Below are 27,364 nucleotides of genomic sequence, written 5' to 3'. Positions count from 1 at the left end.
GCAGCAATCAGGTGAGGAGTACAAAGATAAGTGTGTCATGCCTACAGTCAAGCATGGTGGTGGGAATGCCATGGTCTGGGGCTGCATGAGTGCAGCAGGTGTTGGGGAGTTACATTTCATTGAGGGACACATGAACTCCAATATGTACTGTGAAATACTGAAGCAGAGCATGATCCCCTCCCTCCGGAAACTGGGTCGCAGGGCAGTGTTCCAGCATGATAATGACCCCAAACACACCTCTAAGACGACCACTGCTTTATTGAAGAGGCTGAGGGTAAAGGTGATGGACTGGCCAAGCATGTCTCCAGACCTAAACCCAATAGAACATCTTTGGGGCATCCTCAAGCGGAAGGTGGAGGAGCGCAAAGTCTCGAATATCCGCCAGCTCCGTGATGTCGTCATGGAGGAGTGGAAAAGCATTCCAGTGGCAACCTGTGAAGCTCTGGTAAACTCCATGCCCAGGAGAGTTAAGGCAGTTCTGGGAAATAATGGTGGCCACACAAAATATTGACACTTCAGGAACTTTCACTAAGGGGTGTACTCACTTTTGTTGCCGGTGGTTTAGACATTAATGGCTGTATATTGAGTTATTTTGAGGGAAGAATAAATTTACACTGTTATATAAGCTGCACACAGACTACTTTTCATTGTGTCAAAGTGTCATTTTGTCAATGTTGTCCCATGAAAAGATATACTTAAATATCTGCAGAAATGTGAGGGGTGTACTCACTTTTGTGATACACTGTATAGTGGTGATATTAATATGTGTGCACATTTTGGTAATGTATCAGTTTATTCATCGATTCACTCTCTATTTTACCACTTATTTATCCTATTTAGGGTGGCAGTGGGCACAGTTCACTGGGCGAATGGCAGGAAACACCCCAGACAGGTCGCAGGCTATCACAGGGCACAAACACACACACACACACCAATGGGGAATTTTGAGTAGCTCCAGTTAACCTGACTGCATGTCTTTAGACTGTGGGAGGAAACCAAAGCACCCGAAGGAAACCCACACAGACACAGGGACAACATGCAACCTCTCGGGAATCCACCTGGGATTTAAACCCAGGACGTTCTTGCTGTGAGGCGACAGTGCTACCCACCCACCAAGCCACTACTGGTTATGTAGGGTATATTCTGTGATTATATAACCTACTAGCTTGTGTTGCTGAGGTTACCTGAAAGAGTTGCTGGGTCTGCCATGGCACACAGATGAGGGCATAAGTGTTACCCCCGACAACTGTGAGAATCATCACTACTATCATAAGAATCCAGGAGAACAAGAAGGTAAAGCCAACACCACTAAAACCAATGAAAAGGAAGAGCTTTAAAGCTTAAATCCATGCTAGATCAGGAATTAAATGCCTTTAATTAGACAAGACTGCACCTTAATAAAATGTGCTTTCTCACAGTGAATCAAATAGTAGTAATTATTATGACTATTTACTTACGACATGAGAAATAATCCAGCACAGTTCGATGTCCTGGAGCGATGAGCTGGGTCGACTTTAGGCTTTAGTCCTACTGGGCCAAGCAGCAAACCGAAGAGATTACACACCACCACCAACAGGACCAGGCAGCACAGGATCAATGCAACAATCCACCTACACACACACACACACACACACACACACACACACACACACAACTTTAAACACTTCTAACTGGACAACACATGGACAAATGATTAAAAATGAAAAATTAGGCACCCATGAGTTGAGCACTGCATAGGAAACAGTGGTAGCCTAGAGGGTGGAGCATTAAGCTATCAATTGAAAGGTTGAGAGTTTAAATCCCAGTTCTGCCATGCAGCCACTGTTGGGGCCTTGAGCAAGACCCCTAATGTCTAGTTCACACTACATGATTTTTGCCCTGATTTTCGCTTGCTGACTGGTCGCGGCTTGATTTGGCAGCTCGGGAGCAACTCGGCGTTCGCTCGGCGATCTAAACTCGGCTCTCAGTCGCTATGTGTGAACTACTCAACAACTTGATCCGAGTGCTCGGCGACTGAGGAGAGATATCTAGCATGTTGAATATCTGGATCAGTCGGTTGCGACTGGCAATGACTGTGGTGAGGGGGATAATATAGTTTCTATCAGAATACAGGTAATTTCAACAACAATAACAACAATAATAATAAGAAATTTATCTTAAATTAATTAAAAAGTGCACCTGGCAACCATGAGTGAAGTGCAGTATTAAAAACATCAGCTCTTAGGGACACTCAAGTCGACACGGGTCTAATTTTTTAACCCATCACAGCAGAGACCCGTGTTTTAGTCTCAGTCAAGTTTAAGACTGAGTAGAGTTTACCTGATATGCTCTGCCTTTTTCGCTTCAGGTGTGTACTGCTTGGCATAATTCTGCACATTGTTCAGTTCGTTGGCAATGCTGGTTAGTTCAGAAGTTGGAATATCTTTGCCAACATGTGAAATTTGGAGCTTTATGTCCTGCAGTTGCTGTTGAACTCCTTTGAATACATAAAAATCACATAAATGAGACACGTCATAAGCAAGTCAGGAATAACAACAATTTCTTTTAACACTTTTTCCTTTTGATCAAAAAGAGATGAACTATTTAAAATGTATTCATCATTAGTAATGGTTCCATACTGACCAGGATTGAGGTGAGGATTGAACTATTTAAAATGTATTCATCATTAGTAATGGTTCCATACTGACCAGGATTGAGGTGGAACCATTGCCACTTAGAAACACAAGGAATAAGGCAAGAAAGGCAAGACCCTTAACTTTAAATTGCTTGGATTATATTCAATCACAGTTGTAAGTGTGCTAAATGCTGTAAATATAAAAAATGTAAAGGTAACACCGACCAGGCATAACATTATGACCACTAACAGGTGAAGTGAATAGCACTGATTATCTCTTCATGATGAAGAGATAATCAGTGACCCTTGTCCACAGCCGAAAGCGCCACCAATGGGCACATGAGCATCGGGACTGGACCATGGAGCAATGGAAGAAGGTGACCTGGTCTGATGAATCACGTTTGCTTTTACATCATGTGGATGGCTGGGTGTGCGTGCGTTGCTTACCTGGGGAACCATGGCACCGGGATGCACTATGGGAAGAAGGCAAGCCAGCGGAGGCAGTGTGATGCCTTGGGTCCTGCCATCCATGTGCAAAAATGGTTCAGGAATGGTTTGAGGAGCACAAAGGAGCACAAAGACGAGTTTGAGGTGTTGACTTGGCCTATAAATCCCCCAGATCTCAATCCAATCGAGCATCTGTGGGATGTGGCATAGCTGGTAGAGTGCCACACAGAAACATGGGCCCTTTGGGTTTCTTGTACTTTGATTTTACTAACAAAAAACTAGGTAAGTGTGTGTGTGAGTGTATGTTGCTCTGCAATGGATTGGTGCCCTGTCCCACCAAGACCCACTCACTCACTCACTTTCTTAACCGCTTATCCAATTAGGGTCGTGGGGGGTGCTGGAGCCTATCCCAGCTTTTTTAATGGCACCAGGATGCACTAGTGTGATGCCTTGGGTCCTGCCATCCATGTGGATGTTTGACACGTACCACCTACCTAAGCGTTGTTGCAGACCATGTTCACCCTTTCATGGAAACGGTATTCCCTGATCACTGTGGCCTCTTTCAGCAGGATAATGTGCCCTGCCACAAAGCAAAAATGCTTCAGGAATGGTTTGAGGAGCACAACAACAAGTTTGAGGTGTTGACTTGGCCTCCAAATTCCTCAGATTTCAATCCAATCGAGCATCTGTGGGATGTGCTGGACAAACAAGTCCAATCCATGGAGGCCCCACCTCGCAACTTACAGGAGTTAAAGAATCTGCTGCTAACAGCTTGGTGCCAGATACCATAGCACACCTTCAGTGTCCTAGTGGAGCCCATGCCTCGACGGGTTAGAGCTGTTTTGGCAGCAAATGGGAGACCATCACAATATTAGGAAGGTGGTCAAATTGTTATGCCCGATCAGTGTATTTGGAGCAGCTAATCAACTTTGTGCATTTTTTAACAGTGGAAAACTAAAAACTCTGAAGCACCCACTCAAACACTTGAGCCATCATGCTGCTTATCAAATAACATGCATCAGTTAAAAGATTAGGCCTAACTGCAGCATGGATATTTGAGAATAAAGCCTCAACTGATCTGTCCTACGGTATAAATGTAAACTTCATACTAAGCATGTAAGCATCATACTTTGAATACTTAGCTTAACAATAGTACAAGAGGCAGATCAAATAAAATCAGATATAAAGATACTGTCCTTCAAACAATAGGCTGGATTTCTGAATCACTGTTTAATCTAGTATCTGTACTTACCCTGCACACTGTCTCTTGTTTCGTTTGTCACCTTTTCAGGAATGCTTTTTAAAAAGTCTTCCCCCTGTGAAATGACATATTATCAGTGAACTGTATCATTACACCTGCATTATCAAGGATATTACAGTTATAAAGCCAAACACTGAAGATCTGAGGATCTCACTTTCTTTATCTGTGCGTTTAGATCAGCTTTCTCAGTGTCATTCAAAGCCGTCCTGAAATGGTTGAGACTGTCAGACTGAAACACACAGCAGAGGAAATATTGTCAATATTTGTTGAGGATTTTGTACTGTTGTTATATACACTGATCAGCCATAACATTAAAACGGCCTCCTTGTTTCTACACTCACTGTTCATTTTATCAGCTCCACTTACCATATAGAAGCACTTCGTAGTTCTACAATTACTGACTGTAGTCCATCTGTTTCTTTGCATGCTTTGTTAGCCCCCTTTCATGTTGTTATGCAATGGTCAGGACTCTCCCAGGACCACCACAGAGTAGGTATTACTTGGGTGGTGGATCATTCTCAGCACTGCAGTGACACTGACATGGTGGTGGTGTGTTAGTGTGTGTTGTGCTGGTATGAGTGGATAAGACACAGCAATGCTGATGGAGTTTTTAAACACCTCACTGTCACTGCTGGACTGAGAATAGTCCACCAACCTAAAAAATATCCATCCAACAGCGCCCCGTGGGCAGCGTCCTGTGACCATTGATGAAGGCCTAGAAGATGACCAACTCAAACAGCAGCAATAGATGAGCGATCGTCTCTGACTTTACATCTACACGGTGGACCAGCCAGGTAGGAGTGTCTAATAGATTGGACAGTAAGTGCTAAGGGGGTGCTAGAGCCTATCCCAGCTTTTTAATGGGTGCAAGGCACACTGTAACGCCCTGAACGGGGCGCCAGTCCATCGCAGGGCAGACACACATACACATACACACAAACATTCACCTATAGGGCAATTCAGTGTCTCCAATTAACTTGACTGCATGTTTTTGGACTGTGGGAGGAAACCGGAACTCCCGGAGGAAACCCACGCAGACACGGGGAGAACATGCAAACTCTGCACAGAAAGGACCCGGACCGCCCACCTGGGGATCAAACCCAGGACCTTCTTGCTGTGAGGTGACAGTGCTACCCAGTGAGCCACCGTGCCACCAAGATCCTGGTGTGGATAAAGCAGTTGGTAAAAATAAATTTCCAAAAAAGTTCCAGAAGCGTAGGAAAGCAGAGGCTCAATCAACCTGATATAAAGTATCATTCTAATCACACGGCCAAAGAAGGCAGCAGCTATTAAACTTTTTTTCATGGCAGCATCTAAGCAATTTAAAGCTTGCCTGACTGTGAGCAGTATCACTGTCAATAGTTCACCATCATTTTATCAATGGCAAATCTGTTTTTATATGGGCAGTTGTAGCCTAGTGGTTAAGGCATATGGCATATTATTATATCTGACCATCTGAACAAATAATATTATTAGCCCAAAGCACCATCCAATAAACCACAACAGTCTCTTATACTAGTTAAAAATGAGCTTCATAGAAGGCTGTCAAGGAACAAACCACCAGTAACCAAAACTCGAAATTTGCAAGAAAAGGATATTTCCTTCGATCCCTCTGAAGTAATGTTCTATAGACAGACAAAATGATAAGCTATGCAAATATACTGTATATTTAAATAATGAAAACATTAGACCGGCAGTCAAATATGGTGGTTGTATTGTAATGGTTTAAAGGTAAAACCCACACAGACACGCAGAGAACATGCAAACTCAGCACAGAAAGGACCCAGACCGCCCCGATCCTGAGGATCGAACCCAGGACCTTCTTGCTGTGAGGCGACAGTGCTACCCACCGAGCCACCGTGCCACCAAGACCCTGATGTGGATAACGCAGTTGGCAATAATCAAAGTTCCAGAAGTGTAGGAAAGCAGAGGCTCAATCAACCTGATATGAAGTATAATTCCAATCACATGGGCAAAGAAAGCAGAAGCTTATACATTTTTTTCATGGTAGCACCTAAGCCATACAAAGCTTGCTTGACTGTGAGCAGTATCACTGTCAATAGTTCAACATCATCTTATCAGTGCCAAATCTGTTTTTTATATGGGCAGTTGTAGCAGAGTGGTTAAGATACTGGACTGGTAATCGAAAAGCCACTGGTTCAAGCCCCACCACTTTCAGGTCGCCAGTGTTGGGCCCTTAGGCAAGGCCCTCCTTAATCCTCAATTGCTTAGACAATATACTGTCACAATTCTGTAAGTCGCTTGTATAAAAGTGTCTGCTAAATGCCCAAAAAATGTAACATATATATATATATATATATATGGCATATCATTATATCTAACCATCTGAACAAAATAGCACCACAAATAGCACCATCCAATAAACCACAACCGTCTCTTATAACTAGTAAAAAATGAGCTTCATAGAAGGCTGTCAAAGAACAAACCACCAGTAAACCAAGAAAAACTCTAGTTTTATCAGAAATTTGCCAGAAAAGGATCATTCCCCCGAACCCTCTGAAATAATCTTCTATAGACAGACAAAATAATAAGCTATGCAAATATATATTTAAATAATGAAAACATTAGACTGACAGTCAAATTTGGTGGTTGTATTGTAATGGTTTAAAGGTGATCTGCTGCGTCAGACCCTAATTTTTCTTGACATGTTTTGAATGTATGGCCATCTGTCCATGAGCTGAAAACTAATAGAAAAGTTCACGTTAAATAGCTAAAGATATACAAAACTAAAATAACCTAGTAATAGTACTCAGTTTGGTGATGTGAAAGGCTAATATTAGATTACATCAATTGTTTATTTGCAGGTGCCAAGGTGGCGCAGCGGGATATTCCTCTAGCACACCAGCGCCGAAATTCTGAACTCATCGGTTCAAAACTCGGTGTTGCCACCGGTCGGCTGGGCGCCATCTAGCGAGCATAATTGACAGTGCCTGCAGGGCGGGATGACCAGACTATGTGGGTGGGGTCTTCAAACGCTGTGTAAGGACCCTGATTGGCAGATAGAGAGTGTGCCAAATCTGCATTAAAACAGAGAAAGCAATTATTTTTTCACAGCACTGTATAACCTAATCATGGGTTGTTTATTACAGTGGTAGCCTACCACATTTTAAACATGAGATTAATCCCAAAAATAATTTAAAAAAGAAACTCATCAAGTTAAAGACAGAATCCAGTAAAACCTCATTTCTTTGAGAAAAAGAAAGGAATTTAGTCTGAAACAATGCTTTGAGAAGAAAACAAGTATGTACACGCTGCAACCAACACACATTCCTGTGCAGCAAGCTGAAGTAGAACAGAACATGAAAACTATAAAAGTATTTTAAAACAATCATTAGAGGAAAGTCACAACATAGAGGTTTAAAACAGAGCTGGCCCTAAATAAGTCAGTGGTCAGTAAACATATATGTACAATTGCATCTAAAAGATATGGTTTAAGGCAATGGTTTATACGAGTATATGAGGGAGCACATGTCAAGACAGACTTGAGAATTTCAGAAGGCATATTTTATCTGTCTCACTTTTTCCCCCCAAGACAAGTTTCAAAGTCAACAATATACACTGATCAGCCATAACATTACAACCACCTCCTTGTTTTATCAGCTCCACTTACCATATACAAGCACTTTGTAGTTCTACAATTACTGACTGTAGTCCATCTGTTTCTCTACATACTTTTTTAGTCTGCTTTCACCCTGTTCTTCAATGGTCAGGACCACCACAGAGTAGGTATTATTTGGATGGTGGATCATTCTCAGCAATGCAGTGACACTGACATGGTGGTGGTGTGTTAGTGTGTGTTGTGCTGGTATGAGTGGATCAGACACAGCAGTGCTGGTGGAGTTTTTAAATACAGTGTCCACTCTATTAGACACTCCTACCTAGTTGGTCCACCTTGTAGATGTAAAGTCAGAGACGATCTATTGCTGCTGTTTGAATTGGTCATCTTCTAGACCTTCATCAGAGGTCACAGGACGCTGCCCACGGGGCGCTGTTGGATGGATATATTTTCGGTTGGTGGATTATTCTCAGTCCAGCAATGACAGTGAGGGCTGCTGTGTCTTATCCACTCATACAAGCACAACACACACTAACACACCACCACCATGTCAGTGTCACTGCAGTGCTGAGAATGACCCACCACCCAAATAATACCTGCTCTGTGATGGTCCTGTGTGGTTCCTGACCATTGAAGAACAGCATGAAAGGGGGCTAACAAATCATGCAGAGAAATAGATGGACTACAGTCAGTAATTGTAGAACTTCAAAGTGCTTCTATATGGTAAGTGGAGCTGATAAAATGGACAATGTGTTTAGAAACAAGGAGATGGTTTTAATGTTATTGCTGATTGGTGTATATACAGCATCATCAAGGTGGCTCGGTGGGTAGCACTGTCGCCTCACAGCAAGAAGGTCCTGGGTTTGATCTTCAGGCGGGGCGGTCCAGGTCCTTTCTGTGTGGAGTTTGCATGTTCTCCCCATGTCTGCGTGGGTTTCCCCCAAGTTAATTGGAGACACTGGGTGTGTGTGTGTGTATGTGTGTATGTATGTGTGTCTGCCCTGCGATGGACTGGCGCCCCGTCCAGGGTGTTACTGTGTGCCTTGCACCCATTGAAAAGTTGGGACAGGCTCCAGCAACCCCCCCCCCCCCCCCCCCCCCGTGAACCTAATTGGATAAGCGGTTAAGACAGTGAGTGAGTGATTGAGTGAAATGAACCGCTGATTATTAAAATTTCTCAGAACCTCGAGCTGTAACACAAGTTTAAAAGTGAAACAGTGAGGAAAATCCAGCTAAACACAGATACAGTGTATCACAAAAATGAGTACACCCATCACATTTCTGCAGATATTTAAGTATATCTTTTCATGGGACAACACTGACAAAATGACACTTTGACACAATGAAAAGTAGTCTGTGTGCAGCTTATATAACAGTGTAAATTTATTCTTCCCTCAAAATAACTCAATATACAGCCATTAATGTCTAAACCACCGGCAACAAAAGTGAGTACACCCCTAAGAGACTACACCCCTAAATGTCAAAATTGAGCACTGCTTGTCATTTTCCCTCCAAAATGTCATGTGATTTGTTAGTGTTACTAGGTCTCAGGTGTGCATAGGGAGCAGTTGTGTTCAATTTAGTAGTACAGCTCTCACACTCTCTCATACTGGTCACTGAAAGTTCCAACATGGCACCTCATGGCAAAGAACTCTCTGAGGATCTTAAAAGACGAATTGCCAACACCCTGAAACTGAGCTGCAGCACAGTGGCCAAGATCATCCAGCATTTTAAAAGAGCAGGGTCCACTCAGAACAGACCTCGCGTTGGTCGTCCAAAGAAGCTGAGTGCACGTGCACTCTGGTAAACTCCATGCCCAGGAGAGTTAAGGCAGTTCTGGGAAATAATGGTGGCCACACAAAATATTGACACTTCAGGAACTTTCACTAAGGGGTGTACTCACTTTTGTTGCCAGTGGTTTAGACATTAATGGCTGTATATTGAGTTATTTTGAGGGAAGAATAAATTTACACTGTTATATAAGCTGCACACAGACTACTTTTCATTGTGTCAAAGTGTCATTTTGTCAGTGTTGTCCCATGAAAAGATATACTTAAATATCTGCAGAAATGTGACGGGTGTACTCACTTTTGTGATACACTGTACATGTGGAGCTTTCAGACTAGATTTGACGGTTATTCCACACAAATGCAGTTTCGTCTTATATGCACACTTTGATGATGTATTACCGCACCAGTCAAACCGAGTGCTGAACAAAGCGACTGTTCATTGTTCATTTGAAATTAAATAAATACATTTTTAAAAACAAACTGAACACGTTGAGTTTAAGGGAAACGTTGAGTTTAAGGGTACAAATTTCTCTAGAAGGGTGTTGACTTTCAAAGATTTTGAAGTTAAAGGTGACATTAAGTTAAAAGTACCACTGTATCTTGAGCTTTTATTTGTCTTCTTAAATGTGTTTAAACTGTAATATTTCCCAATTGTGCATTGAAGGACTTCCAAAAACTACATAAGTAAATGAAAGACTTTCGAGTCCACAAGGTTTACTTCTGATATGTGCTGATTGTTTCGTAGGACAGACTAGATTACACTTACACTTAAGTCTGTGTCCAGGAACAGGTTGCTCAGCTCCGACTGAAATGTTGTACAGTGTAAGCAATCTGGCTTGCTCAGTGTGTTGTTAATGCGATTTTTCACTGACGTCAGGTTAGACTGCAGATAGTTTAGGTCTGTCTGCAGCCTTGACTGAACACCATCCAGATTTCTGAGTAATAAACTGCAATTGCTGATCTCTGTAACACACAGTATTTAAAAAATACATGTTAGGAAATGCAAAAGGCAATATGATATATTTGAGGAAAGGGGTAAAGCATACACAGACATACATTAGTGACTGCCTCACATGGACAGGCAAAAGGAAGGATTTATACAGAAGGACATTTATAAGGAAGTTTTTTTCCATTTTATTTATGCATTTTCTCCCATTTTCTTCCGATTTAGCATAGTCAATTTGCTTTACACTGCTGGGGATCCCTGATTGCAGTCGAGGTGGGTATATTGCTGCTCACGCCTCCTCTGAACCCTTTTTCACCCATGCATTCTGCACAGGCGCCTCTCTATCTGCGAATCAGGGTCCTTACACAGCATTTGAAGACCCCAATCACATAGTCCGGTCATCCCACCATAGCAGAAACGTGTCTGCTTCAGGCACTGCCAATTATGCCCACTAGATGGTGCCCAGCCGACCGCTGGCAATGCAGAGTTTCGAACTGGGGAGTTCAGAATCTCGGCACTGGTGTGCTAGTGGAAAATCCCGCTGCACCACCTGGGCGCAATAAGTACGTTTTTATTAGTTCTTCATTTTCCACAGCCATCATAGTGAACCACTCGCAGTTTGTATAGCACTATGTAAGTGAATAATCTTCTTTACCTTGAGCCACCACTGTCACAGAGTCCAGGGCTAGGTTAAGACGAGGTTCTATAGCTTTTTGGATATCTCTCCCAAGCAAATTTCCAATTCCTGTAAAGTGTAAAAATAAATATCTGGGTCAGTATTAAACAGTTCTGCTTCTAGATTAGTTACAGGAACAGAAAGCACTGTCGCCTCACAGCAAGAAGGTCCTGGGTTCGATTCCCAGGTGGGGCGGTCCGGGTCCTTTCTGTGTGGAGTTTGCATGTTCTCCCCGTGTCTGTGTGGGTTTACTCCGGGTGCTCCGGTTTCCTCCCACAGTCCAAAGACATGCAAGTGAGGTGAATTGGAGATACAAAATTGTCCATGACTGTGCTTGATATAACCTGGTGAATTGATGAACCTTGTGTCATGAGTAACTACTGTTTCTGTCATGGATGTAACCAAAGGGTGTAAACCATGACGTTAACAATCCAAATAAACAAACAAACAAACAGGAACAGAAAAGTCACATGATTGCAGCCAGGCTCACTCACCATTTATGTGATATCTGACACCCTCCACAGTGTCAATGCTCTCATTTAGCACTGTGTCAATTTGCTGTTGGAATTTGACAGAAATGTCTTATTACTTACTTGTCACAATGAATTAATTCAGATCATGATATTAAAACATTATATTATGTCCAATTACACATTTTATAAAAAATGATTTTATTGTCCTGTAACCCAACTGGTAATAATATAGAATTGATTTTTCTTTAATAACAATACAACAACTCCAAACACTCACAATCACTCTGCTATGCTTCACTATTTCAGTATATTTACTATAAAATGCTCATTTAATTCATTTAATTTTTATCAACCACTTCATCCTGGTCAGGGTTGCGGGAGGTCCAATTCCACTGGGCACAAGGCATGAAGACCCTGGACAAGGGCTTAGGTCTCAAACATAGCTGATCATGTATGTACCCGGCTGACTGATAGCACTGCTAAGCTCTGGGATCAAATAATAGACTGCAACACCAACGGAGCGCACTATAAAACACAGTTTTTGTTTTGCATTGTTTGTAACCAGATATTATGACACTTGGTGTAGTCTAAGAGTCCTAGAGGTGGCTTTGTAGACTCTTTTTGCATTGTATATCAACTTTTAAGTAACTGCTTAGGTTCAATAGTAAGTTTCTACATAAGTGAGATTTCTACTCTATAGCACTGGCTAAAATTCAGCCTGGTTGTGGTAAATAATCTAAAAAAGCTTACTGATTCAATTTGGTTTACTGGTTGATTGGGAAACCAAAGGAACAATTACATTTAACAAGGGTCAATACAGATGATGAATAACAATGACCCTTAAATAAGTAAAATCATGTTTATAAAATGCCTTGTTCTACGTAGATACCATTTGTGTATCTAAAATCATTCCGTTTAAAATGTGAAAAACAGGCAGTCGGAATGAAGGTAATAATATATTCCCAGCACTGTCTACCACATTATTCCACATTAACTCGTTTATTTAAACACACTTTGCATACATGAAAATAATATTTGTTTTACTCATGGCTTCATCTCAAAGTCATAACTATCTGATAAAAACAAAGCTATTCAAATAATTCAGAAAGGTGGCAACTATGGAAACAAAACTAGCAGGGTTAAGCCTTAAAATTCTGAATGGCATGTGTGTGTTTAAGGTATAAATGTATCACCAGTAAGCACTTACTGTACAGTAAACAGATTCAGTACCAGTTAGAACAAAGTTGTTAAACTAGTACTAGTTGTTAAAATGTGAGGTTTTTGGCTACAGCTATGAACAATCTCCAATAGCTAAAAGAAGAAACTGAACAAGACAGGGCAGGTTAGCTGTATCCAATGTTATATTGTTATTTACAATAATTATACACCGATCAGCCATAACATTAAAACCTCTTTGTTTCTACACCTACCATCCATTTTATCAGCTCCACTTACCATATAGGAGCGCTTTGTAGTTCTACAATTACTGACTGTAGTTCATCTATTTCTCTACATACCTTTTTAGCCTTCTTTCACCTTGTTCTTTGATGGTCAGGACCACCACAGAGCAGGTATTATTTGGGTGGTGGATCATTCTCAGCACTGCAGTGACACTGACATGGTGGTGGTGTGTTAGTGTGTGCTGTGCTGGTTTGAGTGGATCAGCGCTGCTGGAGTTTTTAAATACCGTGTCCACTCACTGTCCACTCTATTAGACACTCCTACCTAGTTGGCCCCACTTGTAGATGTAAAGTGAGATGTATTCTCAGTCCAGCAGTGACAGTGAGGTGTTCAAGAACTCCATCAGCATTGCTGTGTCTTATCCACTCATATCAGCACAACACACACTAACACACCACCACCATGTCAGTGTCAATGCAGTGCTGAGAATGATCCACCACCCAAATAATATCTGCCTGACCATTGAAGAACAGCATAAAAGGGGGCTAACAAAGCATTCAGAGAAACAGATGGACTACAGTCAGTAATTGTAGAACTACAAAGTGCTTCTATATGGTAAGTGGACCTGATAAAATGGACAGTGAGTGTAGAAACAAGGAGGTGGTTTTAATGTTATGGCTGATCGGCCTATTTTGCTGTTAACACCAGTGGGGTGGGATCAATAGAAACAATTTCCTACCATGAACAAAATGATAATTGTTTATTATCATTAAGCTTCTATAAATCAGTTAAATGCCAGTAAAGGTTAACTCAAGACTTAAATCTCCTTTAACAAACACAGAATGAGTAGCCCTGAAGTTAACTTAATGAAAATGAAATTTAGTCATCTAACATGTTTAAATGTTTGATATGATTTTATGCTGCAAATCTTTATCATGAGATGACAAAAACACTTAAAAAACACTTTTGATGTAATGCAGCATAACTATTAGTAGTACTAACTTTTATTAATGTTTGTTGGCACCAGTGACACAGCTTTTAGAGTGTGTGCCACAGATCAGTTGGGTTAAACATTTGCTTCTGGCCACTTTTCTGTGAGAAATTTTGCATTTTTTTCCCATGTGCACTTGGGGTTTTCCCTACATACAGAAAGTTGATTGGCTTCTGTAAATACACAGTCACACACTCACATCTAACTATGCATTTTGACCCATAACCTAACCTTACCATATCTATGTAGTATTTCACTTAAGCTGTTTTATATAGGGAAGTTGCTGCAAAAGGAAGTAAACTTTGCATCATTCTGTTAATGTATTTACCTTGGGAACAGTTGTGACGTAGCTCTGCACATTTTTTACAGCATTGTTGATTTCCTCTGGACCAGAATCCACACTGTCATTAATGAACTTATTGCTTAGGAACATGCAAACATTTCCTGCCCTAAAGACAAAAACGCATTATTTAAAGGATTACAACTGGGACACTGAATATTCAGCTTATACGTTTGGTTCAGCTTTCATTATACAGTGGTACCTTGTAACTTAACATCCCCTAAGCTCAAAATCTTTGAAACTCAATGCCCTTCGTAGAGAAATTTGACTCCATGTGTTCAATTTTTTTTATGTATTAAAAGAACGACATAGAAACACTCTTAATTATTACTGCTCATAAGTTCTCTCCACTATTCCTCGATCGTTTTAGTACAATAAGTCACATTCAGCTTTGTGCACAGCCACACTTCATAAAAAAAATAGTGGTACAGCCAGCGAAAAAGCTATTTTGCCGCTTCTCATGTGAATGCACCTTTACTGAACGGAATATGGAATACGGTATACCAACATCAAGCATCTCCACGATTAAGAAGTTTGAGGAAACAATAAAGAAGTAAAGGTAAAGTGCAGGTTTTATTGTATTTTTTTTTTGTTTTTAGCGCGTCCAGTTGCCCGATTGCATCATGCTTCCTCTCCACCAATGCCGATCCCTGCTCTGATTGAGGAGAACGAAGTTAACCCACGCCCTCTCTGACACGTGGGCAGCAGACGTATGCATTTCGTCACCTACACTTCGACGAGTGCAATGCGGATCAGCACTGTGTACAGAGAGACACACCCTGACACCACTCTTTTCCCGTCTCTGTGCAGGCGCCATCAACCAGCCAGCAGAGGTCGTAATTGCATTAGAGAGACCCTATCCGGCTTTTAATATCCCAATCGTTGTTCTTGTGGTTGCTCAGCCCAGCCGGCAGGCAGAGCAGAGACTTGATACTTGGTGTTCCAGCGTGTGTTTTTAAGGCTGCGCCACCTGAGCGGCCCTTTTTATTGATTTTTAACTGTTTTTAATTGTATTTCAGTGTTTTTTATATTAAATTTGTGTTATTTTTAGTGTATTAGTGTCAAAAACAACCCTATTATTTTACATTAACCCAAAATATATGCAGTTCCATGGGACCAATGCATTAACAGATTTACCAAACATCCTTATGGGAAAAATACCTTGAAAATCAACACCACTCCTAGAACCAATTGACGTTGAGTTTCAAGGTACCACTGTATACTGATAACTTGGAAAATATGTCTATTATTTTTCAAAACAAATGATTAGGAATTTAAAAATGCTGTCATGACAGCATGTCCTACAGTTACCTGGAAATGTCCATGCTGCATTTATTGATTTAAATAATATCATAATATTAGAAAAAAGGCATAATATTGGTCATAATATTATTAAAAAATGCATTTTGTCTAAATTCTAACTTTATGCCTTAATTGTCTACATTGATAATTCACAGTCAGTTCAGGAAAGACTAATAACTTCTCCAAAAGCCAAGTTTTTTATTGGCTTTAAGCCAGCCAGGTTGGCACTTACAGTATAACGAGGGTGATGAAAAATGTGCCCCAGTAAAAGGTCCCTCTCCAGCAGTTGATACTCATCGTCTGCTTCTGGTACATGCGTCCCCCGCAGTTTCCACAGCAACGGCAGCACGCAAAACATAGCCCAATTAAGGGCATGAGGACAATGTAAAGGATCCCAATAAACACACATACCAGGAAACCTGCCTCATACTGCAAAACCTTCAAACACCACCAGACAGTAGGGGAAATAAAAATAAATTATTAGATGCTGTGAAACACCTTTTGCCCCACTTATGTTTCAGATCATCAAACTACTTTTAATATTAAACAAGTAAACACTAATGCACATTTTAATTAATGTTTCATTCATTGCTGTTTAGCCCTACCCCGAACTACCTATGTAAAAAAGTAATTGTCTACTTAGCTACTAAATTAACCAAATTCAACTGACAAATGTGTTAAATTTTACTAGCCACACCCAGGCATGATTACTTTTAAATCCAAACATCACTTAAATAGAACCTGTCCGACAATGTAAAGCAGACTAGAAGGTCTTAAAAAGCAGCACACAATGCCATTCAGATACGACACAAATTGGAATTGGAACAGTAGTGAACATTCCCAAGAGTGGCCGGCCTACCAAAATATCACCAAGAAGACATCAATGAGTCATCCAAAGGGTCACAAAAGACCCGAGATGAACATCTGTAGAAATGCAGTCCTCATTTTCCTTAGGTAATGATGTACTGTACACAAATTCCACAATAACACTGGGCAAGAATGGTATCCATGGAAAATGCTGTAAGGTGCAAACCACTGCTGACCAAAAAGAACACAATCTTACACTTGTCAAAACATATCTAGATAAGCCAGAAAACCTTTGGGACAATATTCTGTGGACTGATTTGGGAAAAGGCTATTACATCTGGCATAAAGCTAACACCGCAATCCACCAAGAGGATATCATACCAATAGTCACGCATGATTGTGGCAGTGATTGTGGTCTGGGGCTGCTTTGCTTCCACAAAATCTGGACAACCTGCTAATTTTTAAAACCATGAATTCTCTTTTTTTTTTTTATCAAAAAACCCTAAAAAAGTCAGTCAATTAGTTTGTGACCTAAAGCTCAAGCACAGCTGGGTTATGCAGTAGGTTATGATCCAAAGCACAAGCAAGTCCACCTCTGAATGGCATAAAAGAAACAAATTAATGGTTGCTTTAGTGGCCAAGTTAAAGTATTGACTTGAAACTCACTGAGATGCTGTGTGTGGTAAGACCTTAAATAGGCAGTTTATGCTTAAAAACCCTCCAATGTAGCCAAATTAAACAAATCTGCAAAAAAGGGTGGAGCAAAATCCCACCCCAACAATTTAGAAGAGTCATTGCAAAAGTTTAATTTGCAGTTGTTACTGCCAAGGGTGGCACAACTAGTGATTAGGTTTAGAAGAGCAATTACTTTTTCACATGGGTTTTTAATAAATCTTTATAGTTAACACTTGGAATGATCATTTTTAAATCTTATATTAAAAATAGTTGGAAGATCTGAGACATTACATTATGACAAATTAGCTGTATATAACTTAGATTAGATATTATACTTAGATCTTGATATGGTTTTACTGAACTGTAAGGGCAGATTACCAGGAATGGCAGTTTAAACAAAGCACACCTGTGTTTCCTGTAACAGCGATACCACACTGTGATTTACTTACACACTGTGCAGTTAGTTACTTATCTTTATCTACATGTGATCTCACACACAATGCCTTGTTTGTGGCAACAATGCATGATATAATATCTTAAGTGCTGTTAAGGGTATACAGGTACTGCTCATAAGCATAAGCCATCTGTTACGATGCAGAATGCTTTTTCTTTTTACTTTAGACAATATCAATAATAATAATAGTAATAATTCTATATAATAAATTGTTATTTTATATAATACAATGTTATTGATCAGTTTGCAAAAATGCACTACTTTTCTGGTACCTGGATTCACGTTGATTCACATAAAACATAGGAATAACAGTTGTTGAGCAGAACAATGAATGGTTTGTAATAAAAACAGGATCTATGATATATTTATCCACTTCCCTAATGAAAGGGAACAGTGTGAAGGTCTCATGCATTGTAAAATGTGATGTTTGTGTTTTTTCTTTGCATACCTTTTCTAATGTTTCCTCCTTTGTGATGGATTCATTCACTAATATTCCAACCAAAAGATCTAAACCAGAAACAACATTGTATTCATACACACACATGAAATAACATTAGCATGAGTTACTGTACTGCATTCTTGATCAAAATCTTATAGAAAATATTTTGTGCCATATAGTACAATTACCTTTTTGCCCTGACAAGAGACCAGTGTTGGATATTAAACTACACTAAGTGTACAGTGATTAAACCCATGAGGCATAGTGCAGACATTCAACTTATTTCTTATTTCTAAGTACAATTAAAGCACTAAGGTCAGCCATAGAGCTGTTACATACACTGATCAGCCATAACATTAAATCCACCTCCTTGTTTCTACACTCACTGTCCATTTTATCAGCTCCACTTACCATATAGAAGCACTTTGTTTCCAAGCACTTTGTATTACTGACTGTAGTCCATCTGTTTCTTTGCATGCTTTGTTAGCCCCCTTTCATGCTGTTCTTCAATGGTCAGGAACCACACAGGACCACCACAGAGCAGGTATTATTTAGGTGGTGGATCATTCTCAGCACTGCAGTGACACTGACATGGTGGTGGTGTGTTAGTGTGTGTTGTGCTGGTATGAGTAGATAAGACACAGCAGCGCTGATGGAGTTTTAAAACACCTCACTGTCACTGCTGGACTGAAAATAGTCCACCAACCAAAAAAATTCAGCCAACGGCGCCCCATGGGCAGCATCCTGTGACCGCTGATGAAGGTCTAGAAGATGACCAACTCAAACAGCAGCAATAGATGAGCGATCGTCTCTGACTTAACATCTACAAGGTGGACCAAGTAGGTAGGAGTGTCTAATAGAGTGGACAGTAAATGGACACGGTATTTAAAAACTCCAGCAGCGCTGCTGTGTCTGATCCACTCATACCAGCACAACACACACTAACACACCACCACCATGTCATTGTCACTGCAGTGCTGAGAATGATCCACCACCTAAATAATACCTGCACTGTGGTGATCCTGACCATTGAAGAACAAGGTGAAAGCAGGTTAAAAAGATATGTAGAGAAACAGATGGATCACAGTCAGTACAAAGTGCTTCTATATGGTAAGTGGAGCTGATAAAATGAACACTGAGTGTAGAAACAAGGAGCTGGTTTTATTGTTATGGCTGATCAGTGTATTTTTCATCTTTTGCTTAATACAGGCAAACCTGGAAACTTTTTCTAAATAAATTCTCCATGAAGCAGAAGCAAATATTTTATAACAGCATATACTATGTAATCAAATAAGTGATACTGCTGTACATAACACTTTTTAGTACACTTGCTTTATGCCTGGTTTATATTTAACACTTCCTAAATATAACCCCCACATGTTAAAGGCCCTGTAGAGCTATATTTCCCACCAAATCAATCAGACTTGTTTTATTTTTATTTTTAATGACAGGCGATCTCATGGTGGCAAGTAAGTAAAACCTTTAGTCATGGTTACTCATAATATACATGACAGTTACATACACAGTCACTTCCTTTTTTCCTTCTCAAGCCCTTTCAGTTTAACAGGCCACTAAATCATGCATTCACGGTTACTTATTAACTCATACTGTACATTTAAGAACAAAACTGATGCAACTGCAGTGAAGGTTCCCTGCTGAGTCTGGTTCCTCTCAAGGTTTCTTCCTGTAATTTTTAAGGGAGTTTTTCCTTGCCACTGTCACCCTCGGCTTGCTCAACAGGGGAAAAAGTTGATTTAAGACAATGTTCATTGTAAGAAGCGTTATATAAATGAGTCTGACTTAACTTGACTGATACACATAACTTATCTACCTCACCATTATTTACTCAGTACCATGTACTGACCAACACTTGTCTCTAGTCTTGTCTTCCTTATTTATTTTAGGCATTCTTGTATTTATTGTAATGTTGTCTACCTGCACGGTACTGTACTTTCTTGAACTTTTTGTTCTATGTTGCACCTTGGACCTGGAGGAACGTTGTTTTGTTTCAATATGTACTCGTATATAGCTGAAATGACAATAAAACCTCTCTTGACTCTTGACTCTTTTCCCATTTTAAAGAAACTCCAGCAGCAAGTAATATTGGTAGTTACCAGGTTCAAGCCGTCCTTTATTTAATGTTTTTTTTCAATTATGTTTTTGCATCATGTGTGCATACCTTGTTTTATCCCACCTCAAAAAAATAGTGCCTTATCCAGGGTGTTTTCCTGCTTTGCACGCAGTGTTTCTTCAGAATTAATTCATTCATTCATTCATTTTCATATCCGCTTATCCAATTAGGGTTGGGGGGGGGGGGGGGATTGGGGTGCTGGAGCTTATCCCAGCTCTTCAATGGGTGCAAGGCACACAGTAACACCCTGGACAGGACGCCAGTCCATCGCAGGGCAGAGACACATACACACACACACACACACACACACACACACACACACACACCCACCCATATACTTATAGAGCATTCAGTGTCTCCAATTAACCTGACTGCATGTTTTTGGACTGTGGGAGGAAACCGGAGCTCCCAGAGGAAACCCACGAAGACACTGGGAGAACATGCAAACTCCACACAGAAAGAACCCAGGACCTTCTTTCTGTGAGGCGACAGTGCTACCCACTAAACCACCGTGCTGCCTCAAAAGGTTTCAGACCCACTATAACACTTACTGCAGATGAATTAATCAAGCATACAGTACAGGTGCAGTATACATTCTATAAGTACTTTAAATAGTGTTTATACGCTGAAAATAATAAATATGATATAACAACAACAACAGACAATAAAATAAAATGGATATAGTAGGAAACATTGTTTACATTTATGAATATTCTTTGGTCGTGTGTGTTTTTGACTATGCAAATATTTAATTAATGCCCTTTGAATAGTATGTTCTTCCTACATGTCAAGACAGTTCTCTGTTTACACATCACTAGTGAATTTGAACTTGTGTTGATACAGATTAGGAAATAAACTTACCTTTAGGGAAAAGATTAGGTTGCACAGAGTTGAGAAAGGAATGCACAATGGATGACATATAATTCGTCCCAGACTGTGTTTTTTGGATGGGCCAATACTCAGGACTGTCCAGTTCTGATATGTTTGGCCTGGCTGGACAGGACTGTGTGCTCACACATGGCCAGAAAAACAACAGCAAGTTTAACACCCCAGTGATCTGCCAGGTGCTGGTCTCCATTTTTAAAAAGATGAGCAATTATTTTTTACTCCTGGTTATTATTGTCCCATTTCCACACTGCATCTGTAACAGAAGATAAACTAAACTTGTGGACATGTGTAATTCGAGTACATGCAAAATTAAGACCTGAACACATCCCATTTCTGATGAACAGTACATACTCATAGTTAGATTTTCAGTTAAAAACATTGTGTGGCCATATAAAAATATTGTAAATGGCCATATACACCAATCAGCCATAACATTAAAACCACCTCCTTGTTTCTACACTCACTGTCCATGTTACCAACACAACACACACTAACACACCATCACCATGTCAGTGTCACTGCAGTGCTGAGAATGATCCACCACCTAAATAATACCTGCTCTGTGGTGGTCCTGGGGAGTCCTGACCATTGTAGAACAGGGTGAAAGCAGGCTAAAAAAAGTATGTAGAGAAATAGATGGACTACAGTCAGTAATTGTAGAACTACAAAGTTCTTCTATATTGTAAGTGGAGCTGATAAAATGGACAGTGAGTGTAGAAACAAGGAAGTGGTTTTAATGTTATGACTGATCAGTGTATACACTGAATGGCCAAAAGTATTTAGACACCTGACCATGACCTTGTTAGACATCACATTTCAAAAACAAATAGTATTAAAATAAAGTGACCTCCATGTGATCTTTTCAGCATTAACAAGAGCAACTCTTCTGAGAAGGCTTCTCACAAGACTGTGGGAATTTGTGTCCATTCAGTCAAAACAGCAGTTGTATGACTGGGCACTGATGTTGATCAAGAAAGCCTCAACTGATGATCCAGTTCATTCCAAAGCTGTTCAGTGCAACTGAGGTCAAAGATCACACTAGAGTTTCTTTAAACCAAAACTTTCTTTATGTCCTTACAGACTTTGCTTTGTGGATGGACGTTAGAATCATATAACTTCCTTTATATAATGATTGTGTTTCACCTATTAGCAAAAATGACATTTGTGTACGATATTCACACTGCATATTGCATTATGTTGCAAATAATAAATTAATATTACATAAAGTTTTTGCACAACTGTTGTCACTTTCGCACACTCGGTTCACTTTAAATTACTTCTATTTTAAATTATATTTAAGCTTCTTTCTTAATTTCAATTTTTAATTTTCTGTATTCTTTTACACATTAGATTTTAAAACATTTCTATTTTTTGTATAATATATATTTTTGTCTACTTTGTTTACTTTTTGTAACTACTGTGGCTGAGCAGTCACAAAAGCATTTCACTGCCAGTTGTACTGTGTATGTGACAAATAAACCTTGATTTGATTTGATTTTGATTTAAAGGTGTGTCCTAATTCCTCATTGTGGACAAAAAAAAATGGTGTTTTTACATTTAACACTGAACAAGTAGGATCAAGACATCTTCATAAATGACAACATTAATGCATTATCATATCACCCACAAATGAAGGCAGACAGAATGCACTGCTAAATAAAGAAACTTAAAAAGTAAGTGTTGATAAGGTATAGATACAGTACCTTTTCCTTCTAACAGAGGGTCTCAATGAGTGTAAAACATGCCAGACTGGACCCGGCGTTGAAGCTTTCTACAGGTAAACGGAGAAAGAGAGAAGGTCCCAGAGCAAGCTGATCTCTGTTCTGATCTGCTGAATACTATAAAGGAACAGAACAGAGGGAGTGGAGGAGGGTTCACAGCAGGGGGACGGGTTTTAACTTAAAACAACAGCGGGGGAGAAGTTGTTTGAATGAGAAGAATAGAACAAAAAAGGAAGATGTGGGACTAGAACTATTTCTTTTAAACACTAATACAGTGTTTTTAGAGTTTTGTTATTTTTGTTATTTTCAGTGTTTAAAATTTTATTTAAGGTTTACACTGTTTTATAGTGGCTTAAATAATTATTGTTAGTGTTTCATTTTACTGAAGTGATTTTGTTTTTAAGTTTTAGTTTCGCATTGGTAATTTCAGTTCTTGAAAATAGACTTGACAAGAAAGACTTTTAATGTATTTTTCAAAGAGAAATATATAATAACTGTTATGTTATGTAACCACTGAAATATACACTTCTATTCTACTTACTAACATACATTTTTTTACTATTTTATTTTGTATTTTAAATTCATCCCTATCATCTACTTCATTTTCATGTTTATTTGCTATATTTTACAATAGCAATATTAATCAAAATTATTTAGCCACCACATAATATTGCTGATCTTAAAATCTACTGCTGGTCTGTATGATCTACACTTGGGTTACAACTTGATTCAACAATTGGAACTGAATAACTCCTTTTGATTTGCTTTAGCAAACCTGGTTTGGTCATCTTTTACCATGCTGAGAGTGGTCCAACATTGGTCAGTGGGAGTCTTATGGTGGCCCTTTTCGATTGGTACAGAACAAAGTACTTCAGTAACTGTATACCCACAAAATTCATCTGTATTTTAGGTAAGGCTTATAAAATATTTAATTCATACAAAACATGTGGGGTATGTGTGGGTCATGTTACAATAACTTAGAGATGAAAATGTCAAAAAAGTTGCAGGTTTAAATTAGCAAAGATCAATCAGTGTACGGCAAAAAGTGTACACCAGTTAATCCCCCTCAGTATTGAACATTTTGAACCATGGCCATTATCATGTTTTAAATAATTAAGAAAAACATATTTAAAGTTTTTTTTAATAAAAAACAAGGGAATAAGCCGCATTCAACAAGTTTCATTTAGCTGTTATATATGCACATCTAGCTAGTTTATCTTTAATTTTTATCTTATTGGTTTATTTTCTGCAAACGTTAATGCCTTGATGATTTAACATTCCACCAAAACAGCAAAAGGCAGGTCATAATCCTTTACACAAAAAGAGACTATGACTTGTAGGACACCCAATAACTATATGGAACACTCATCACCCACATACGCCCATAAAATGTTTCCACATTTCACAGCAGTAACACTGAAGATAGTTTGGTCTGTTTCACAAAAAGACCCAAATAACTGCTGGTTTTTGTTTCCACCATGCAGTAGCTTTACTTGATTTCATTAGCTAGACTTTTATTAGCTAGTGTTAGTCTACAAATGACTAATGAGTTCTACCAAGCATAGCTCCTTCATGGATGATAACGAAAGCCTGCAACCACATACAGCGGGAAAAATAAGTATTGAACGCATCAACATTTTTCTCAGTAAATATATTTCTGATGGGACTATTGACATGAAATTTTCACCAGATGTTCGTAACAACCCAAGTAATCCACACATATAAAGCAGTCAAAACAAAAAAGTCCAAAAATTAAGTTATGTGTAATAAAGTGAAATGACACACGGAAATTTATTTAATATTTAGTATTAAAGCCTTTGTTGGTAATGACAGCTTCAAGACGCCTACAGAGAAACTAGTCGCATGCATTGTTCAGGTGTGATTTTGGCCCATTCTTCCACACAAACTGTCTTCAGATCATGACGGTTCCGGGGGTCTCTTCTATGAACTCTGATTTTCAGTCCTTTCCATAGATTTTCAATTGGATTCAAGTCGGGTGATTGACTGGGCCATTCTAGCAGCTTTATTTTCTTTCTCTGAAACCACTTGAGAGTTTCCTTGGCTGTGTGTTTGGGATCATTGTCTTGCTGAAATGTCCACCCTCGTTTCTTCTTCAGCATCCTTGTAGATGGCAGCAGATTCTTATCAAGAATGTCTCGGTACATTTCTCCATTCATCCTTTCTTCAATTACATGAAGTCTACCAGCACCATATGCTGAGAAACAGCCCCACACCATGATGTTCCCACCTCTAAACTTCACTGTTGGTATGGTGTTATTGGGGTGATGTGCGCACTTTTCTCCTCCAAACATGGTGTGTGCTATGACATACAAAGAGTTCAATTTTGGTCTCATCTGACCAGACTATATTCTCCCAGTATTTTATAGGCTTGTCCAAATGTTGTGCAGCAAACTTTAAACAAGCTTTAACATGCTTTTTCTTCAGAAATAGAGTATTGCGCGGTGAGCGTGCATAAAGGCCATGGCGGTTGAGTGCATTACTTATAGTTTTCTTTGAAATAACTGTACCTGCTAATTCCAGGTCTTTCTGAAGCTCTCCGCGAGTGGTCCTTGGCTCTTGGACAACTCTTCTGATTATTCTTTTAACTCCTCTGTCAGAAATATTGCAAGGAGCACCTGGTCATGGTTTATGGTACAATTTTATTCTTTCTGCTTCTGAGTAATGGTTCCAATGGTGCTTACTGGAATATGTCCAGTATATGTCCAGTCCAATATAACCAATACCATCAGTATGTTTTGCAACAATAAGGTTGCGAAGGTCTTGAGAGAGCTCTTTGGTTTTACCCATCATGAGATGCTTCTTGTGTGACACCTTGGTAATAAGAAAAATTTTTGTAGGCCATTAGGACTAAACCAGCTGATATTAATTTGCACTAATAGGGGCAGGATTGCTTTCTAAATACTGACAGATTTCAGCTTGTGGTTTGGCTTTCCATGCCTTTTTGCATCTCCTTTTCTTCATGTGTTCAATACTTTTTCCCTGTGTCATTTCACTTTATTACACATAACTTAATTTTGGACTTATTTGTTTTGACTGCTTTATATGTGTGGATTACTTGGGTTGTTACCAACATCTGGTGAAAATTTCATGTCAATAGTCCCATTAGAAATACATTTACTGAGAAAAATGTTGATGTGTTCAATACTTATTTCCCCCGCTGTATGGTTTTGTAGATAACAGTGAGTACCAACGATCTAAATAGTAAATTATCTGAATGTTAAATGTATATCGAAGAGTAACAATTTAAATAAAACTAAATTTTTAACGTTTAGAGGGGTTATTTTGGAATGATCTTTCTCTTTTAAGTTCCATATAGTATATATATATACAGTGTATCACAAAAGTGAGTACACCCCTCACATTTCTGCAGATATTTAAGTATATCTTTTCATGGGACAACACTGACAAAATGACACTTTGACACAATGAAAAGTAGTCTGTGTGCAGCTTATATAACAGTGTAAATTTATTCTTCCCTCAAAATAACTCAATATACAGCCATTAATGTCTAATTCACCGGCAACAAAAGTGAGTACACCCCTAAGAGACTACACCCCTAAATGTCCAAATTGAGCACTGCTTGTCATTTTCCTTCCAAAATGTCATGTGATTTGTTAGTGTTACTAGGTCTCAGGTGTGCATAGGGAGCAGGTGTGTTCAATTTAGTAGTACAGCTCTCACACTCTCTCATACTGGTCACTGAAAGTTCCAACATGGCACCTCATGGCAAAGAACTCGCTGAGGATCTTAAAAGACGAATTGTTGCGCTACATGAAGATGGCCAAGGCTACAAGAAGATTGCCAACACCCTGAAACTGAGCTGCAGCACAGTGGCCAAGATCATCCAGCGTTTTAAAAGAGCAGGTTCCACTCAGAACAGACCTCGCGTTGGTCGTCCAAAGAAGCTGAGTGCACGTGCTCAGCGTCACATCCAACTGCTGTCTTTGAAAGATAGGCGCAGGAGTGCTGTCAGCATTGCTGCAGAGATTGAAAAGGTGGGGGGTCAGCCTGTCAGTGCTCAGACCATACGCCGCACACTACATCAAATTGGTCTGCATGGCTGTCACCCCAGAAGGAAGCCTCTTCTGAAGTCTCTACACAAGAAAGCCCGCAAACAGTTTGCTGAAGACATGTCAACAAAGGACATGGATTACTGGAACCATGTCCTATGGTCTGATGAGACCAAGATTAATTTGTTTGGTTCAGATGGTCTCAAGCATGTGTGGCGGCAATCAGGTGAGGAGTACAAAGATAAGTGTGTCATGCCTACAGTCAAGCATGGTGGTGGGAATGCCATGGTGTGGGGCTGCATGAGTGCAGCAGGTGTTGGGGAGTTACATTTCATTGAGGGACACATGAACTCCAATATGTACTGTGAAATACTGAAGCAGAGCATGATCCCCTCCCTCC

General features: G+C 39.6%; 1 protein-coding gene across 1 annotated transcript in view; it reads right to left on the bottom strand.

Annotated features, from left to right (window-relative positions):
• prom2 (prominin 2) overlaps positions 1-27,364 on the bottom strand; it is a 38,058-nt gene that overhangs the window by 9,275 nt on the left and 1,419 nt on the right. The window contains exons 2-14 of the mRNA XM_062995601.1: positions 22,916-23,050; positions 21,186-21,465; positions 18,203-18,261; positions 16,051-16,256; positions 14,505-14,625; positions 11,806-11,869; positions 11,291-11,380; positions 10,456-10,652; positions 4,477-4,551; positions 4,314-4,377; positions 2,320-2,476; positions 1,458-1,610; positions 1,185-1,308 (exon numbers count right to left, since the gene is read on the bottom strand). Coding sequence (XP_062851671.1) covers positions 1,185-1,308; positions 1,458-1,610; positions 2,320-2,476; positions 4,314-4,377; positions 4,477-4,551; positions 10,456-10,652; positions 11,291-11,380; positions 11,806-11,869; positions 14,505-14,625; positions 16,051-16,256; positions 18,203-18,261; positions 21,186-21,402 — 1,527 coding nt within the window. The 5' untranslated portion in view covers positions 21,403-21,465; positions 22,916-23,050. The remainder of the gene's footprint in view (positions 1-1,184; positions 1,309-1,457; positions 1,611-2,319; positions 2,477-4,313; positions 4,378-4,476; positions 4,552-10,455; positions 10,653-11,290; positions 11,381-11,805; positions 11,870-14,504; positions 14,626-16,050; positions 16,257-18,202; positions 18,262-21,185; positions 21,466-22,915; positions 23,051-27,364) is intronic.

The sequence above is a fragment of the Trichomycterus rosablanca genome, chromosome 5 (genome assembly GCF_030014385.1).
Source record: "Trichomycterus rosablanca isolate fTriRos1 chromosome 5, fTriRos1.hap1, whole genome shotgun sequence".
NCBI lineage: Eukaryota > Metazoa > Chordata > Actinopteri > Siluriformes > Trichomycteridae > Trichomycterus > Trichomycterus rosablanca.
Note: the sequence above shows the minus strand (reverse complement) of the source record. Positions and strands in the feature narration are given on the sequence as shown.